The sequence below is a fragment of the Nyctereutes procyonoides genome, unplaced genomic scaffold (genome assembly GCF_905146905.1).
Source record: "Nyctereutes procyonoides isolate TBG_1078 unplaced genomic scaffold, NYPRO_anot_genome, whole genome shotgun sequence".
Classification (NCBI taxonomy): domain Eukaryota; kingdom Metazoa; phylum Chordata; class Mammalia; order Carnivora; family Canidae; genus Nyctereutes; species Nyctereutes procyonoides.
Window position 1 is genome coordinate 4,097,836 of NW_026575024.1, and position 17,987 is coordinate 4,115,822.

The 17,987-nt window shown below is 40.9% G+C and overlaps 1 protein-coding gene across 1 annotated transcript in view; it reads left to right on the forward strand.

Moving 5' to 3' along the window:
* LOC129496595 (ras-GEF domain-containing family member 1A-like) overlaps window positions 1-17,987 on the forward strand; it is a 119,917-nt gene that overhangs the window by 7,839 nt on the left and 94,091 nt on the right. The window contains 6 exon segments of the mRNA XM_055304700.1: window positions 1,667-1,804; window positions 2,619-2,840; window positions 3,406-3,480; window positions 3,821-3,913; window positions 4,395-4,497; window positions 4,584-4,663. Of these exon segments, the coding sequence (XP_055160675.1) occupies window positions 1,667-1,804; window positions 2,619-2,840; window positions 3,406-3,480; window positions 3,821-3,913; window positions 4,395-4,497; window positions 4,584-4,663 (711 nt within the window).

Sequence of the window (17,987 nt, forward strand, 5' to 3'; positions counted from 1 at the left end):
TCTTCTCCCTCTGCCTGTCTCTCTCTCTCTCTCTCTCTGTGTGTCTCACATGAATAAATAAAAATAATATATTTTTTTAAATTTTTTATTTATTTATGATAGTCACACACAGAGAGAGAGAGAGATAGGCGGAGACATAGGCCGAGGGAGAAGCAGGCTCCATGCACCGGGAGCCCGACGTGGGATTTGATCCCGGGTCTCCAGGATGGCGCCCTGGGCCAAAGGCAGGCACCAAACCGCTGTGCCACCCAGGGATCCCAAAAAATAATTACACTAAAGGTAAATGGTTCTGAATAAACCAATTAATAGAGATTGGCAGACTTAGGATAAAACACGTTACCAACTATATGCCGTATATAAGGAAGTCTTCAAATGTAACAGTATGAGTAAATTGAAAAGATATACCATACAAATGTTAATCAAAGAAAGCAAGAAGGGGCACCTGGTTATTTCCATCAATTAAGCATCTGACTCTTAATTTTGACTCAGGTCTTGATCTCAAGAGTCGTGGGATTGAGCCCCATGTTGGGCTGTATCCTCAGCAGAATATGCTTCTCTCCCTGTGTCTCTGCCCCTTCCCCCTCACACCTGCTCTCTCTCTAAAATAGATTTTATTTATTAAAAATAATATTTTTTAAAAACCCTGTAGAGAGCAGCCCGGGTGGCTCAGTGGGTTTAGTGCCACCTTCAGCCCAGGGCCTGATCCTGGAGACCTGGGATGGAGTCCCACGTTGGGATCCCTGTGTGGAGTCTGCTTCTCCTTCTGCCTGTGTCTCTCCCTCTCTCTCTCTCTCTCTGTGTGTGTGTGTCTTATGAATTAATAAATAAATAAAATCTTAAAAAAAACAAACCCTGTAGATAATATCAGAGTGCATTGCACAATGGCTAATTTTTTCCTGAAAATTTTAGCACCTGCACTGCTCAGGATGCAGCCCAGCCCCGGGGAGAACCAGCTGGGCCTGTGGCCAGGATCAGGCAGGCTGGAGGCAGCTCAGCAGGGGTGGGGCAGATGTGGGCCAAAAAGGTGGGGATGAGGAGTGGCTAGAGGACCACAGGGCAGCAAGAGCAGCCTGGAGGGCAGGCCCAGGCAGGCAGGAGCTGGTCAGTGCTGAGGAGGAGCCTGGTGGGTGCAGAAGGGGTGCTGGCACCTGTGGTCATTTTAGCGGGACAGTGTGGGACTGGGCACTGAGGACCAGGTTGGGCACATCGTCCTCGGGCCTTATGTGTGTGGCCCCGGCAACGGCAGGGGTGCCCGCCCACCTTTAGTGACGTGAAGCAGGGAGAGGGGATGCCTCTGAGCATCTGCACCCCTTCCCAGCACTTGCCCACCTGCTTTTAACTGAGGGGGCAGGCGAGAGTCTCTCATTCAATAATTTTGCTTGGTTTTCAGTTATTTTAAATGGGTGACTTCTAAGAACAACAAAGGAAATTAGTTTCCTATCTCATGGTAGAGGATACATTTTTTTGAAAAGGCGTTTAAGTGAAATTGCTGTACTAAGGGGAATAGGAAACAAAGCAGGCACAACAGAATCCACAGGGGACAAGGAGGGGATGGTCCTCCCAAGCACCCTCACCCCAGACCCGGAGGAGAGGGGGAGGCTCGTACCACTTTTTATCTCCTTGCCCACTGTGGAGGGTGACTTTGCTCTACGTCCTGCCACCTCAGGCCAAGCTCAAGTCTTTCTCAGCCAAGATCGTACAGCTATTTAAGGAGTGGACAGAGGCCTTCCCCTATGACTTCCAGGATGAGAAGGCGATGGCCGAACTGAAGGCCATCACTCACCGGGTCACACGGTCTGAGGAGGTGAGGTCTTCCCTGGGGCCCTGCAGAGCTCCGTGTGTGTATGTCTGGGGGAGAGGGTCTACTCTCACAGGAGGGCGGGTCTTCAGGGACAGCTCTCTATGCAGTCTTCTATGCTGTCCCCTTTTAAGATGACTGGGTGGCTCCATTGTACCCATCCCCAGACTGCTCAGCTGTCCAGCCATGGGCCTTGGCACACTTGGCATGTGAGAGACCCTGTGGCCTAAGTAGTGGGCTGGAATGAGCCCAGGCCCTACCCTTTCCTGGGTTTGGGGTGAGTGGAGTGGGAGCCTAGTAAAAGCCGGTTTGCAGTTCTGGCCTCCCAGCTCACTCCCGGCCTTTTGTGGAGACAGGAAACCTGGGGAGTACTCTGTGTGCTCTGCGTCTTGTCTGGTTTGAGGGCTCCCAAAGCCCAGGGAGAGCTCTGGGCAGGGCCGGGGCTGTTCCCCCTGCAGGGAGTGAAGGTTCCGGGTCCTAGAGGATGCTCTCTTCCCTACTGTAGGCTGCCTTACTGTGGGAAGACCAAAAGTGGTTCAGCTGTGTGCTCCTGGGAAAGCCATGGTTTTCTACCCCTGGCTTGGGCCTGGCCCTCAGCTCCCATCCCCACAGCATAGGCAGCTGAGCCACCCTCAGCAGGACTTAGAGGAGCTCCCACTGTGTTCCATTCTGTCCTCAAAGGCCCGAATATTCATGGCAGATTTGAGTAGGGATGTGGGCTCAAAGTTAGGCAGATCCTTAGGGAGGAGATGGGTTCCTCTGGAGAGGCGATGGTCTTGCCAGCTCACACCAGCACCTTCACTGTCCCCTACCTTCACAGGAGAATGGCACAGTGAAGAAGGCCATTGCCCAAATGACACAGAGCCTGCTGCTGTCTCTGGCTGCCTGAAGCCAGCTACAGGAGCTTCGGGAGAAGCTCTGCTCACCAGCCATGGACAAAGGGTCTGTCCTCAAGGCTAAGTCCCCAGCCACTCAGAAGGACATCCTGGGCGTGTGCTGCGACCCACTGGTGCTGGCCCAGCAGCTGACTCATCTAGAGCTGGTCAGTGCCACAGCATGCACTGCTTGGGGTAGGATGTATCACCGATGCTCACTCATCGGTGCCTCCTCGCTGGTCGGTCAGACTGGGGAGTCAGGTGAAGCTCACGTGCCAGCTCAAACCTGTGCTTCTGGGTCCCCAGGATCACAGCAGCCCTTTGTGCATGGGAGGGGCTGGGGTGATGGGACTGCAGTGGCCACAGGATAGAGGACTGGCCCAGGAGGTGAAGGGCTTGGAGGGGAGAGCCAGTTCCCCCCACCCCGTCTCCTCGTCTTGCCTATGCCGTGGGCTGGAAGGTACCCTGTAGCTAGCTGCCACTGCCCCAAGGCCTCACTCCCATGAAGCCCTGTTTCCTCCCCTCCCAGGGGAAGGTCTTCCAGACCCCGAGGGTACCTTTGGGGGTGGGGGTGGGCAGAACCTGCCCCACTGGCTGGATGCTCTGATCAAGGAGAGGCTGTGGCACACACGTGCAGGAAGGTCTGGACTGCCACTCTGAATGTGGCCCACACCTTGGGTATGGGGCCCAAGAATGGCAGGCTTGTCACCTTCCCGTCCTTGCCCATCCTAGGAGAGGGCCAGCAGCATTCACCCTGAGGACCTGATGCAGATGGTCAGCCACATGGACTCCCGGGACAAGCACAGGGTGAGGGGCTGCTGTGTGCTCGTGGGTGGCCTTAAGGGGGTCCCTGTCTATACCCCATGCAGGGTGGGGGCCTCACAACTGAATGGGTCTGGCCTAGTGCCTGTTCCACGGGGTCTGCAGACAGCAATGCAGGGTGATACAGACTGGAAGGGGCCAGTGTTCCCAGGAGCTTGGGGAGGGGCGTCCTGGGAGCCCTGGGCCTGTCCAGCTGCCCATAGCCCACTGTCCTTTTCAGTCTCTTTTGGCCATGGTGCCAGCTCATTTCCGGGGGTAGGACTGGGGCGGCACCTGCTGGCAGGGTCCTCATGCTCCCTGTGATCTGCTGTGTGTGCTCTACCAGTGCCGAGGGGACCTGACCAAGACCTATAGCCTGGAGGCCTATGACAACTGGTCCAACTGCCTTAGCATGCTAGTGGCCACCGAGGTGTGCCGGGTAAGCACTGCACAGCCCATGTGTGTAGGGTGGCACTGTCCCTTCTCCAAACCCACGAGGCTGCCTGGGGCTCTAACTTCTGTACCCCTCAGATGATAAAACTCTGAAAGTGGAGACAGAAGCCTCCATTCCAGGGCCACCAACATCCCTGCTGCCCCTACCACCACTACCCCCCCCGGTGCCCTGGCCAGTCTCCCAGTGATTGAGACACACCCATCCGTGGAGTGTACCAGCGCAGTCTGTGAGTTTATCTGGGGCTCGCTCCCTTAGTGATCTCGGACTGCTCTCCTGCCCCTTGCCCAGCATCGAAGATGCCACCGCTGCATTTCCTGCCTCTGCAGCCCATGGGAATCTCCCCAACCCTGGGTCTGACAGCACTGAGGGCCCAGGGTGGCTCCTGTCCAGCCTGCCCTTCAGGGACGGGTGGTGGAGGGATGCTCGTACGGTTGGCTCACCCTGAGGCTGTCTGGCTGCTCTCAAGATGGTGAAGAAGAAGCACCAGACCCGCATGCTCGAGTTCTTTATTGATGTGGCCCAGGGGTGCTTCAACATCGGGAATTTCATCTCCATGATGGCCATCATCGGTGAGTGTCCAGGCCCCGGGCCTCCCTAGCCAGCTCTTGTGTGGCCTGCCTACTGCCATCCTGACCCTACCCGCTGTTCCCTGCAGGTGGCATGAACCTCAGTCCTGTGGCGAGGCTGAAGAAAACGTGGTCCAAAGTCAAGATGGCCAAATTTGAGGTCTTGGAGGTAGGAACCTCAGCCTCCTCCTGCATTGGCCTGAGGAAGGGTGGGCGTCCCATCATGCTCTGCCCTTGCTGAGAACCCACTGCCCACAGTGCCATCTGGTGTAGGGCATGTTGAGCTGGCCTGGCTGCTCTAGGAGGTGGGTAGCTGAAGCTCTCCTCAGCCCTTGGGACTTTAGTCAGAACTGGCATTGCCTAAAGCAAGTTCTGGAGGTGGTTAGGAATCAGGTTGAGGGATCCCTGGGTGGCGCAGTGGTTTAGCACCTGCCTTTGGCTCAGGGCGCGATCCTGGAGACCCAGGATCGAATTCCACATTGGGCTCCCGGTGCATGGAGCCTGCTTCTCCTCTGCCTGTGTCTCTGCCTCTCTCTGTGTGTGACTAACATAAATAAATAAAAATTTAAAAAAAGAAAGAAAGAAAGAGCAGTCTCATTAAAAAAAAATATATGGCCAAGATGAATCTTCCACAAAATAATTTCAATTTTTTTTTTCAGTATTTAGTAGTGAGAGATATTAAAGACATTAATGGTAATACATTTCTCATTTAATACACAGAGAAAGGAAGAAAGGCAGGCAGAGACATGGGCAGAGGGAGAAGCAGGCTCCCTGCCAGGAGCCTGATGTGGGACTCGATCTCAGGACCCCAGGACCATGACCTGAGCCAAGTGTAGATGCTCAACCACTGAGCCACCCAGGCACCCAATAATACTCTTTCAAATTTTAATTTTCAAATAAAGTAAATATTTTCTCACTGTTTTTGTGTAATAATGCTTAAATTATAGAAAGTTTCTCTTTTTGAAAAAATTTCTCAACAATTAATGCTACTAGCCATTTTTCTCCTATCTTCTGTGTGCCTTCTGATTAGTATTTTCTGTGGGAATCCTTAATGATGAAGTGGTATTATCTATACCTAAAGTTTTTAAAATAGCATCTTTTGCTGAAAAGCATTTTAGAGATACCTTAGTGGCATGTGAATTAAGTGTCTGACTCTTGGTTTTGTGTCAGGTCATGATCTCAGGGTCATGAGATCAAGCCTGAGTGGGGATCTGCACTCGGTGCAGAATCTGCTTAATACTCTCTCTCTCTTTCTCTCCCTCTGACCCTCCCCCCTCAAATAAATAAATACATACATACATACATAAATACATAAATAAATAAATATTTTAAATAAAACTTTAGTAGACATTTACTGAAAAGTGAATAAATGAAATGTACTTTAAAGGCTACTGATTATGTGGTAAAAATTTCCCTTTGTCTCCAGATGTATCAATATGCGTCTCCATCCTACTCTGTGCTTCTTGAATGTAGGACTTTGGTGGATTACATCAATGGCTTTCCAGTCAAGGTCAATGAACGGGTGGTATCAAAAGAATATTTTGAAATCCAAGAGTACAAAGTAAATTTAAGGTATTCATTCTGCTATTTCAAGCTTGAGGGGTTTCTCTGTCTAGCTGCATCCCTCTAAGGAAAGTCTCACCTTCTGCAAGACAGGCATCTTCCTACCATCTCTATTTTTTTGTAGCATTCAATAACTTGTTTCCCATCTCACCTGCCTCTTCAAGCCTATAAGGGTTTATGAGTGGATGGTGACATAGGTGGCACTATGCCGTAGGCGTCTCCTGTACCATTTATATTAGCTTGTTAGGACTGCCATGACAAAGTACAACAGACAAGATGGTTTAAACAACAAACATGTATTGTCTTATAGTCCCAAGGCTAGAAGTTTGAGATCAAGGTGTTACCAGACAGAGAACTCAGTTCTGAACTCAGGTTTGGCTGCTTGCCCCTAGAAAATCAGTACTTGAGAGACAAGTGATGATGGGAAAGGAGAAGTTGCTTTATTCAGGAAGATGGTGGACCAACATCCCAAACCCATCTCCTCCAGTCTAGGCACAGCAGGAAGCTTTTAAAAGGGAAGGTGAGGAAATGGTGAGGGGGCTATGCACATGGGGAGCTGGCGCTCAGCAGTTAATCACCTATCAGTATGACCTGAACTGATGTGCTGGTATCCATGGCGGCTATTTTCAGATGTGGTCTGGTGTGGTCCTTTGTTCCTCAATGCCAGTGGTTTGCAAAATCTCAAGGAAAAGAGATTCTGCTAAAAACTTGGGAACTCAGGTCAGCAAGCAAGGAGTGCATAGCTTGAGAAAAGTTAACCCTTAAGACCAGTGGACGTGTTGTTACAAAGGTAACCCCATGATCTGTTCCTTCTGATGGTGGGAAGGGTCATCTGTTCCATGCTTCCAGTGGTTTGGTAGCGACTGGTGGCACTACTTTGCTTGTAGACACTTTACTCCTATTTCTGCCTTCAGGTTTACATTGTGATTTCCTGTGTATGTCTTTCTCTATATCCAAGTTTCCTCTTTTTCAAAGGACACCAGTCATTGAATTAAGGACCACATAATGGCTTTAACTTGATCACCTCTATAAAGGGTTGCTGAAAGGGAGGTGCATGAGATGATGGGAGAACGGGGTGATGAGCATTAAGGAGGGCATGTGATGTGATGAGTGGTTTTATACTATATGATGGCAAACTGAATTTAAGCTAAATCATAATTTTCATTAAAAAAGACCCAATATCCAAAGAAGTTTACATTCTGAGGTATGAAGAGTTAGGACTCCAACATATCTTTTTTTTAGAGGATACATTTCAATCTAAAACACTGTTGGCTCATCATTGTAAACAATTCCCAAGTTAGACACACTGCAAACTACCCAATTGGAGGGTTCCACCTGATTTTCTGACCGAAAGAGTTCTTACCAGAAGAACATTAACAGCTGCTCTCAAATGTAGGATATCTCATGTACTGAAGGAAAGGGACTACCTATTTTCAGATCAGGAATGTCAAAGAGAGAAAAAAAAAGGAATGTCAAAGAGTATGTTATTTATTTCCTATGTGCAAATGCATATTTAGAGCACAGGCATTTCAGTTATAGATACCCAAGTTATAGATTTATTCGCCTTGGCTTAAAATTGAACTGTTTTAGCAAATTTTACAAATTACTGTAACCAAATTCATGGGATTTTTGAAACAGACAAAAATATGTTTTTAAACCATGCTTCTATAGATTTATATAAGCCAAAGATACAGTAAGTAACTTCCATTTCTCAGTTCTTCTTGCCTACTCATATACACTTTGACTAAGGTGAGGCATCTGTAGGACATCGGTCTTAACAATTCTCACATCTGTTTCATCAAATATCACTGAGACATTTACTACAGAACAGTAATACAGAGAACTGATCAACATTAAGCAAGTGCTGCCCTTTGTGTGGTACCATCCTAGCTGTACTAGTACTACCAGCGCTAGTGAGAGAAATGTGAGAGGGGTGATGATGCCAAGAGTTAGAATGGGACATGGTATTTCCTACATGATGAAAAAGTGTACCAGGGGAAGGAAAACAGGATCACTTTTTCATAGAGTGGGAGTGGTGACGATACTGGCAGACATGTGTATAGAATAGAAATGGCAATGGTATCATTCTAATGTAAAAAAATAAAAATAAAAACAAGACGGCAAAACAAAATCAGTTTGCTAAATGCTTATGTACTCTCCCATTTTTTTAAAGTAATGACTTGATAATTATATATATGAATAAAATACATTTATTCCTCCAAAACACTCCATATTTTAAAATAAATGCTAAGTTGGGGAAATCTGGGTGGCTCAGTCATGATCTCAGGTCCTGGGATCAAGCACAGCAATAGGCCCCATGCTCAGTGGGGAGTCTGCTTCTCCCTCTCCTTTTGCCCCTCCCCACCCTCATTTGTGCATGCGTGCTCCCTCTCTAATAAAATCTTCGAAAGAAAATAAATGCCAAATAGATTTTTACTGTATATTTGGGAAAATTTAAAAGAAAGAGGAAAGGAATAGTTAGCTTGAAGTTCTGTTTTGCCAAGATCCTTAATGTTACTCATCTGTATCTGGAATCCTGACAAAAAGAGGGTCATATGCATCCTCAATATTTACAGTAACAGTAGGAATGTCCTAATTCTTAGAAGATGCCAGTCATTACTCTACCATTCCCTCTGCACACTTGTTTCAATGTCCTGTTTCTGGGAAACAGAAAAATAAGCCTGTGTGAAAACAGAAGGGAAATGCTCCAGGGGCAGACTGCGTAAGAGATAGAGGGAGGCAACAGTGAGGGTCAGGAGTTCATGGAAGTCATGGTTGAAACAGGAGAAGCAGAGAAAACTGCACCCTAACAGAAAAAGGGAAATATAAAGTTATGAATAAAAGATGAAAACAGCAAAAATGGAAGAGAATTTGCATATTAACTTGAGAAAAATTCAATGGAAAGAGTGAATTTCAGTGAATGAATTAGGTGTAAGGGGAAGAAAAAGATGCTAAGCCTGGAAAGCCTGACTTTTTATCATCCAGTAATTCAAATCAGGAGTTGCCCTGATCTGATCATTGAGGTTGGCTGGATTCCATGCCATGGAAGGGAGGAGCATAATCAATGAGGGAAACATTTACTTATTTAGGCAATGATCAATAATCAGAGAGATCACTATTAACGGGGCAGTAAATCTGGATCTTAGTGGACACCCTCTGTAACCAGCTATGTCCTTCCCTTCATTGCCTCTGTCGTCCTGAAGTCCTCATATACAGACCCATTGGTATTATATCTACCGGCCTCTGTTTAGGAATCAATTTTCACAAAGTTAAATGTCAGCATCTTCCATTTATGAGGTTAAAAATTACTGTGATCCTCAAATCTATATGCTGGTGATTCATTATTAATAAATAAATACACACGCACAATCTAGAAGTGGGCTCTGAGAAATCTCTAACACAGTATAAGTACCTATAAACCTGTGGAATCAAATCTGTCTTAAGGCCCTATTCTCACCCACGGAAATAAGACAGAACAAAACCACAAAAAATACTGCATGGATCCAGCCTGTAAACTTGGACTTGTGCCTCAGAGACACAACTTGTAACTATCAATATGGAGGGTGGAAAAACCACACTTCTACGATCAAGACAGACTTACACGTGAATCCCAATTTGAATGGTACAATACTTTATTGGTATTATTATTTATTATTATTATTATTTTCTATTGGAGAATAGTTGACACCCAACGTGACATTAGTTTCAGGGATACAATATAGTGATTCAACAAGTTTATACATTGTGCTATGCTCACCACGGTGTAGCTCCCATCTGCCCCATTAATACGGATGTTAAAATATCATTAACTATATTCCATGTGCTGTGTCTTATTTCTGTGACTTATTGATTCCATAACCGGAAGCCTGAATCTTTCACTTCTCTGCACCCATTTTGCGCAACCTCTTACCCCTTCCCCTCGAGCAACCATCGATTTTTGCTCTCTGTATTTATAGTTCTGATTCTGCTTTTTGCTTGTTTATTCATTTGTTGGTTGTGGTGGTGGTTTTTACACTTATGAGTGAAATCATATGGTATTTGTCTTTCTCAGTCTGACTTACTTCATTTAGCATAATACCTTCTAGATCCATCCATCTTGTCTCAGATGGTCCAATCTCATCCTTCTTTATGGTGGCATACGATTTCTGTGTGTGTGGAGTGTGTGTATGTGGGTAGGGGGTGGGTGTGGCTGTGGGGGGGTGTGAATGCATGTTCATGCCACGCCTTCCTTATCCATTCATCTACGGACGGATGTTTTCATATCTTGCAAGGTTGCTTTCATATCTTGGTTTTTGTAAATAATGCTGTAATAAGCACAGTGGTGTCTGTGTCTTTTCAAGTCAGTGTTTTCATTTTCTTTGGGTAAACATCCAAGAGTGGGGTTGTTGGATCATATGATAATACTATGTTTTAAATTTCCCAAGAAACCTCCAAACTGTTTTCCATTGTGGCTGTGTCAAATTCACATTCCCACCAACAGTATACAAGGGTTCCTTTTTCTTTAATATAATAGTTTATTATTATCTCCTAATATAGGGATAAATTTGAAGATGAACTTTTAAAAATTATGGGTAAAAAATATAACAAAAATTTACCATTTTTAAGTGTACAGTTTAGCAGTGCTCTTTTCACGTTATTATATGACAGATCTCTAAAACATTTTCATTGGAAAACTGAAACTCCAGGTCCCATTTCCCCACCATCCACGCCACTGGCAACCACCATCTTACATTGTGTGTCTAAAGTTTGACTACTTGGGATACCTCACGTAAGTAGAATCATCTTGTGTTCGTTTCTGTGTGACTAGCTTAGTTCACTCAGCAGTGTCCTCAAGGTTCTTCCACATAGTAACACGTGACAGGATTTCTTTCTCTTTTAAGGCTAAAAAGCATTCCCATTGTATGTATATACCACAATTTTTTTTAATCCATCAATTCATTATTTGAGTTGCTTCTATCTCTTGATTTTTGTGAATAATACTGCAGTGAACCTTGACGTTAAATATCTTTTAGAAACCTTGCTTTCAATTATTTTGGGTATATACCTGAAAATGGAATTACTAAATAATATGGTGATTCCATATTTAGTTTGTTGAGGGACCTCAATTGTTTTCCAGAACAGCTGTTTCATTTTACACTCCTACCGACAGCGCACGAGGGCTCCAGCAAAGGACCTAATTTTCTTATGTCCGTGCAAACATTTGTTTTTTTTTTTGTTTTGTTTTTTGATAGTGGCTGTCTTAACAGGTGAGACCTGATATCTCACTGTAGTATTTATTTGCATTTCTGTAATGGTTAATGATGTTGAGCATCTTTTTCATATGCTCTATTGGCCATTTGTGTGTCTTCTTGGAGAAATATGTATTCAGATCCTTTGCCCATTTTTTCATAGAGTTGTTTTGTTTTGTTGTTGTTGAGCAGTAGGAGTTATTTATACATCCTGAATATTAAGTCCTTATCAGATAGATGATTTTCCGATATTGTCTCTCATTTTATAAACCTTTTCATTCAGTTGATTGTTTTCTTTCATATGTAGAGGTTTATAAAGTTTGATGTGCTTTCACTTGTCAATTTTTGCTTTTGTTGTCTGTGTTTTTGTTTTTTAAAGATTTTATTTATTTATTCATGAGGCACAGAGAGAATCAGAGACACAGGCAGAGAGAGAAGCAGGCTCGATGCCAGGAGCCCGATGTGGAACTCGATCCTGGACCCCGGGGTCATGCCCTGAACCAGAGGCAGACACTCAACTGCTGAGCCACCCGGTGTCCCTGTTGTCTGTGTTTTTTATTTATATCCAATAAATCATTGCCAACTCAAGTTCATGAAGCTTTTCCCTTATATTTTCTTCTATAAGATTTTGTAATCCTACATTGAGGTTTTTTTTTTCCATTTCCATTTAATTTTTATATATGGTATAAGATAAAGGTCCAGCTTAGCTCTTTCTTTCTTTCCTTTTCTTTCTTTTTTTTTTCTTTTGCTTTTGGATATCCAGTTTTCTTGTTTTCTCAATGCCATTTGTTGGAGAGACTGTCCTTTTCCAATGTGTGGTCTTAGAATCCTTGTTGATGATCATTTGACCATTTCTGTGAGGGTTTATTTCTGGGCTTTCTATGGTGTTCCATTGGTCTATATAGTCTGTCTTTAGGCCAGTAGTGACATTGTTTTGATTATTACAGCTTTGTAATATGTTTTGAAATCAGGAAATATGAGGCTTCCGATTTTGTTCTTCTTTTCAAGATTGTTCTGGTTATTCAGTGCCCTTTGAAATTCTGTATAAATTTTAGAATATTTTTCTATTTCTGCAAAAAAAATTCTTGGGATTTTGATAGGGATTGTATTGAATCTGTAGATCATCTTGGGTAGCATACACATCTTTACAAAATTAAGTCTCCAATTTACAAGCATAGCATATGTTTTATTTATTTTTATCTCGTTTAAATTCTTTCGATACAGGAGAGCTTGGTTCTTGTCTCACAGACTGAAAAAATGAATCTCCTGAACACAGAGTGAATAAAGGGATAGAAGTTTATTAAGTAAAGATACAGAGAAAGCTCTCAGAAGTGAGAGGGTCCCACAGGGTTGCCCCTGAGGGCTTGTAGGGTTGGTCTTCTATTGAGAGCCTAATCAGGAACCTAATCCTTTTAAGGTATCTATTGATATCACCATTGAGTAAGGACTAGTGATAACATCTTTAATGGCTTACTTCCTTTTTAGGTCACAAGGAGGTGTTATAACAAGACACCCTCCCCACCCACACCTTAGGGCAGGGTGGCCTGGCTTGTTCCTTTATCTCTGGTTTCCTTATATCTCAGCATTTTGGGGATTTTTGTGAGCCTGCTTTTATGGCCTCCTAGCTAGCCCTGCCTAGCCCTGTTTTTCCCTACCTCACTTTCATCAATTTTTTTGTAGTTTCCACTACACAAACAAATCTTTTGCCTTCTCGGTTACATTTACTTGTAAGTATTTTATTGCTTTTTGTGCTATTGTAAATGGATTGTCTTCATAATTTCTTCTCAGATTATGTATTGTTAATATATAGAAACACAGCTTGATTTTTCATATTGATTTTGTCTCCTGCAACTTTGTTGAATTTATCTATTAGTTCTCAGTGCTTGTGTGTGTTTATGTGGAACATAGGATTTTCCACATATAAGATTATAACATTTGCAAATGGAGATTTTTTTACTTTTCCTTTCCAATTTGGATGATTTTATTTATTTTCTTGACTAATTGTTTTGGCTAGAATTCCCAATAAATTAAAGTGACAAGAATGGACATCCTTACCTCATTCTTGATCTTTGATGAAAAATTTTCAGGCATTAACCATTAAATATGGTATTACCTCTGAACTTTCCACGTATGGCCTTTATTATACTGCTGTAGTTTTCTTCTATTCCTAATTTCAGGAGAGTTTTTATTACAAAGAGGTGTTGAATTTTGTCAGATTTTTTTTACATTAATTAGGATATTTGGATGATTTTTGTCCTTTATTCTGTTAATACGGTATACAACCTTAGTTGATATTTATATGTTGACTCATCCTTGTATTTCAGGAATAAATCCTAGTTGGTCATGGTTTATAACCCTTTTCATGTACTATTGATGTATTCCTTCCCCTGAAATATGACATCAGCCTTCTAACAGCTTTCCCTGTATGGCGTTATATTCTCTTAAAGACAAGTCTTCACTTAACCGTCAGAGAATTATTTTAAGACGTTAACCAAATTTTCCTTCCTTAACCTTTCAATGACTTCCCATCCAAATCAGTACCAAATCTAGTACATTATAATGGGTCACAAGGCTCTACATAGCTAGCCCACCAACCTCTCTGAGCTTAATCCAGTCCTCCCATACGAGCTTTCCTTGGCATCTTGCATCCTTGTTGTCCCTTCTATATGGAAAACTTCCTCCAGATATTTGTCAGACGCTATTTTTTTCCTTTTTACTAAGATTCAGATATTTATTTTATTTGAAAGGCTTCTTTGGACATTCTATATGAAATGTATCATCCTCTTCTCTTTATGCTTATGTCAACTATTTTTCCTAATTCTTATAACTGTAGCATAATATACTTAATGATATGGAGTTTTAGATTAAGTTTCTCTCCTATATAAAATAAGTTTCCTAAAATGAATACCATCTTTTTTCTTTTTTCATTACCACATACCCAGTGCCTATTGTAGCACCTGACCCAAAAAGATACTCAAAATATCTTATATTTTGAAACATATTCTCAAAATATGTTTCTGTAAAACGTAGAGTAATAAATCAAATAATACAATCTCTCCTTTTACATTTCATATCAAACTATTCCTCTGAAATCTACAGTTTCCTTATTTTAGCTTCACTGTATGACAATGAGTCAATGTAATTCATGTGTATATTTCAGCTTGATATAACTGTAAATGTAACTTAGAAGTAAATTAAAATATTTTCTTTCATAATTGAAAATAGACTTGAAACATGGTTAAAGTTGAATTGCTATCCAGTCATCCATCTTTGTCAAGCATTTTATAAAAATGTTAAGGTTGGAGCTAATGTAATGAACATTTGTAGGAAAAAATATGAACTTCTGTAATAGATGAGGTGGAGCATGTTGAGAATCCCCAGCTCTGGTTTAATTAGGATTGATTAAATGTTAAAATGATAATGAAACAAGGGAACCGGAACTATTAATTGAACACAAAGATAGGTAATAAGGCAGGTTGTCTGTGACCTGAAATTGAGGAAGCAGCTCTGTGAAGTCACCTAAGATTATTCTGGGTGCCTTGTACAGCTAAGTGAACCTTGTCACTTGCCTAGTAAGTGTATAAAAACAGTGTGCCAGTAATAGGACCTGATTTGAAGTAAAAATAAATAAATAACCAAACAAAACATTGAATTACATGTGCACTGAATTGTTGCTTAAGTCTAAGGCATCTGATTACTTTAATGTTCTTTCATAAATTTTCTTTACTAGTTTGTCTTGGTATTTTATGCTCAATAGTAAACTTAGCAAATAGAACATATTAATCTTCAAGATTCATTTTAAAATGTGTTATTTCTTTTTCTTCGTAGCTTTTAATTTCTTTCTTACATTTCACTGGCTAATGGAACACTTTTATTTATCCACTATAAAATGTCCTCATAGAACTATTTTCAATAATTTAAGCAACATTCTGTAAAATAAATAATAATAAAGAACTCTTTTGGCTAAAGCTTTAGGAAACAATTTAGTAACGTTGAATTGCTATTCATAAATGATAGGCACCATTAAGGATAATTTAAGTATAATTGTTTTCATGTATAGCACCTATATTGTATTTGTTATAAATTTCTATTTTTATAAAAAATACATTAGTTTGATCTCTATTTTTAGATTAAAATAATTGTAATGTATATATAGTGTTTAAAACTTACAATACATTAATATTTATTCTCTTTGCCACAAGTTTTCCTCTATTACTAGATTATACAATCTTTAAACACAACAAAAACTGTCTGTTGATTGTTGCTTTCATTAAGCAAGATAAAGTTCTTACTTTTTTTCTTTTTAACTCACAAGAAGGAATACTACATTGGTAAAGATTAAAGTTTTCCAATTGCCCTACTGCTTTTGGAGCAAAACCACTCAACAGATACAATAAATTCAGGCAATAAATTGCTAGTGATTACATGGTTGGTATATCACTCAACCTATGAAATGGGCATATAGGGAATCCCTGGGTGGCTCAGTGGTTTAGCACCTGCCTTCGGCCCATGCCCCATATGATCCTGGAGTCCCGGGATCAAGTCCCACATTGGGCTCCCCACATGGAGCCTGCTCCTCCCTCTGCCTGTGTCTCTGCTCTCTCTCTCTCTCCCTGTGTCTCTCATGAATAAATAAATAAAATCTCTTAAAAAAAACAATGAAATGGGCATATAAACAGCTTGTATCCAATAGTCATATTTTTGTACATCAGTTTGAAAAAAATGGGCATACATGTTCTTAATTTTTTTGGAATCTTATAAGTTGTGTCACCAACAAGATAGTGGTAAAGGGGAACTGAATATTTATCCATGTAAGACTAACATATATTGTTTTGTCAATGTTTTCCATGTGAGTTTACTTTAAAAGTTCTGTATTTCAGTCTCAGTTTGAAGCATATATGCTTGAATTATCTTGGTTTATATCCTTCTCTCCTACATTTACCAAGGATAAGTATAGACTAAGAATCGATAAAATACTTTACAGTGTAAGATAAGACATCTAAGTCAATATCCAGAACTTGAAACTTATGAACCAAACTGTATATTGCTTACTTTCCGATTATAAATTTTTTTATCCACTCTGTTCCTAGAAACTGACATACCATTTCGTTAATTCCTAGACTACCCAAAGAATTTTAAATTAACCATTTGTTAGATCAATGATGAGGCATAATTAAAATTCCAGTAATATTAAGATACTGATTGATGAACATTTTAAATGATTATAACAAAATAAAACATTGTGGAAATAAATTACCAAATGATAATGCTAATACTCTTATTGACAAGGTAAAATAATATTTTAGGAAATGTAGAATTCAGTGGAAAATGTTCAGACTTTTATTCTCTTAGCAACTATTTATTGGACTTCTCTCGCCTGTCAATTTGTGTCTAGGAGGTGGCGATATAGAAGTGAGCAATAAAAGAAGGCCAAACTCTCATTTAGGGATAGACAACAAACACAGAAAAAGTAAATACACATATTTATAGATGGTGTGCTTACTGTGAGCCAGAAATTGACATCACATTATGGATATCAAATTTATAAATCCCAGTTGTTTTTTTTTATGGATATCAAATCTATAAATCCTAGTTTTTCCCCCTAGGGTAATCATTATCCAATCATGATTGGAGAGAGGAATTAAAATACAAAAACAAACAAACAAAAGCTTTGAGTAAAATCAGAATGAGCATGATTATAGACATCTACAGTGGTTGAAAATAAGGAAGTGTCACCAACAGTTTGCAAGTAATATAAAATTTTGTGAAAGATATGCCATTCAATATACACTTGAAGAATAGGTAGATTTTGAAAAAGTTAAAAGATGTATTAAATGAATATGTTGCCAAATATATTAATACATTTATTCAGTAAATATAGAGAGAGCACTTATATTACAGGCAACTCTCTGCACAAAAATACGAGCATGATCAGGTTGGATCTTAGACACAATGACCTAACATTCAAGCAGGAGAAAACATAATATTGAAGAATGAGTAAATAAATGAATGAATGAATGATCTCTTTCCAGACATTTATATATCCTATGAAGAGCAAGTAGCAGTATAATTGATGAAGGTTGGTAGTGTAGATTATTGGTAGGCAGTAAAAGGCCACTCCATGGAGCTATAAATGTTAAGGTCTCAGCCATAGGGAAATCTGGGAGAAGGAATTTGGGAAGATGGAGCATCAAGTATGGAGATACTAAGACGGATATAAGCTTCACATGTTCAAAGAACAAGATTGCTACAGTGATTGAAACTTGGTAAAGATAAGGGCAGGAGTAAAATCTGACATCAAAGATGTGAGTACCTAATGGTGGAAGGACCTATGAACAATGTGTAGTAATTTAGATTTGTTAAAATACCAAGTGGAATATGAAATTCTAAGTAAAAAAGGGACATATTGTGACATATATTCTAAAAAATAACTGTAGAAAATATAGTTTATATATTTTATATGTGGAAAATATATTTAGAAGGAGGTAGAAAGAAGCTAGAGATCAGTTTGGTAATCAGATAATGGGAGATGATAGATAATATCTAATGTAGATGATTGTAGGTAGGACTAAGGTGTATATATACCAGTGACAAAACAAACTTACAAAGTTCAGGGAATCTTGTACTGTCCAGTTTTAATATAATTTTAATTGAGGAATTAAGGCAAAACTAGGAGTTTTTATTTAATTTAGTAGAAATAGT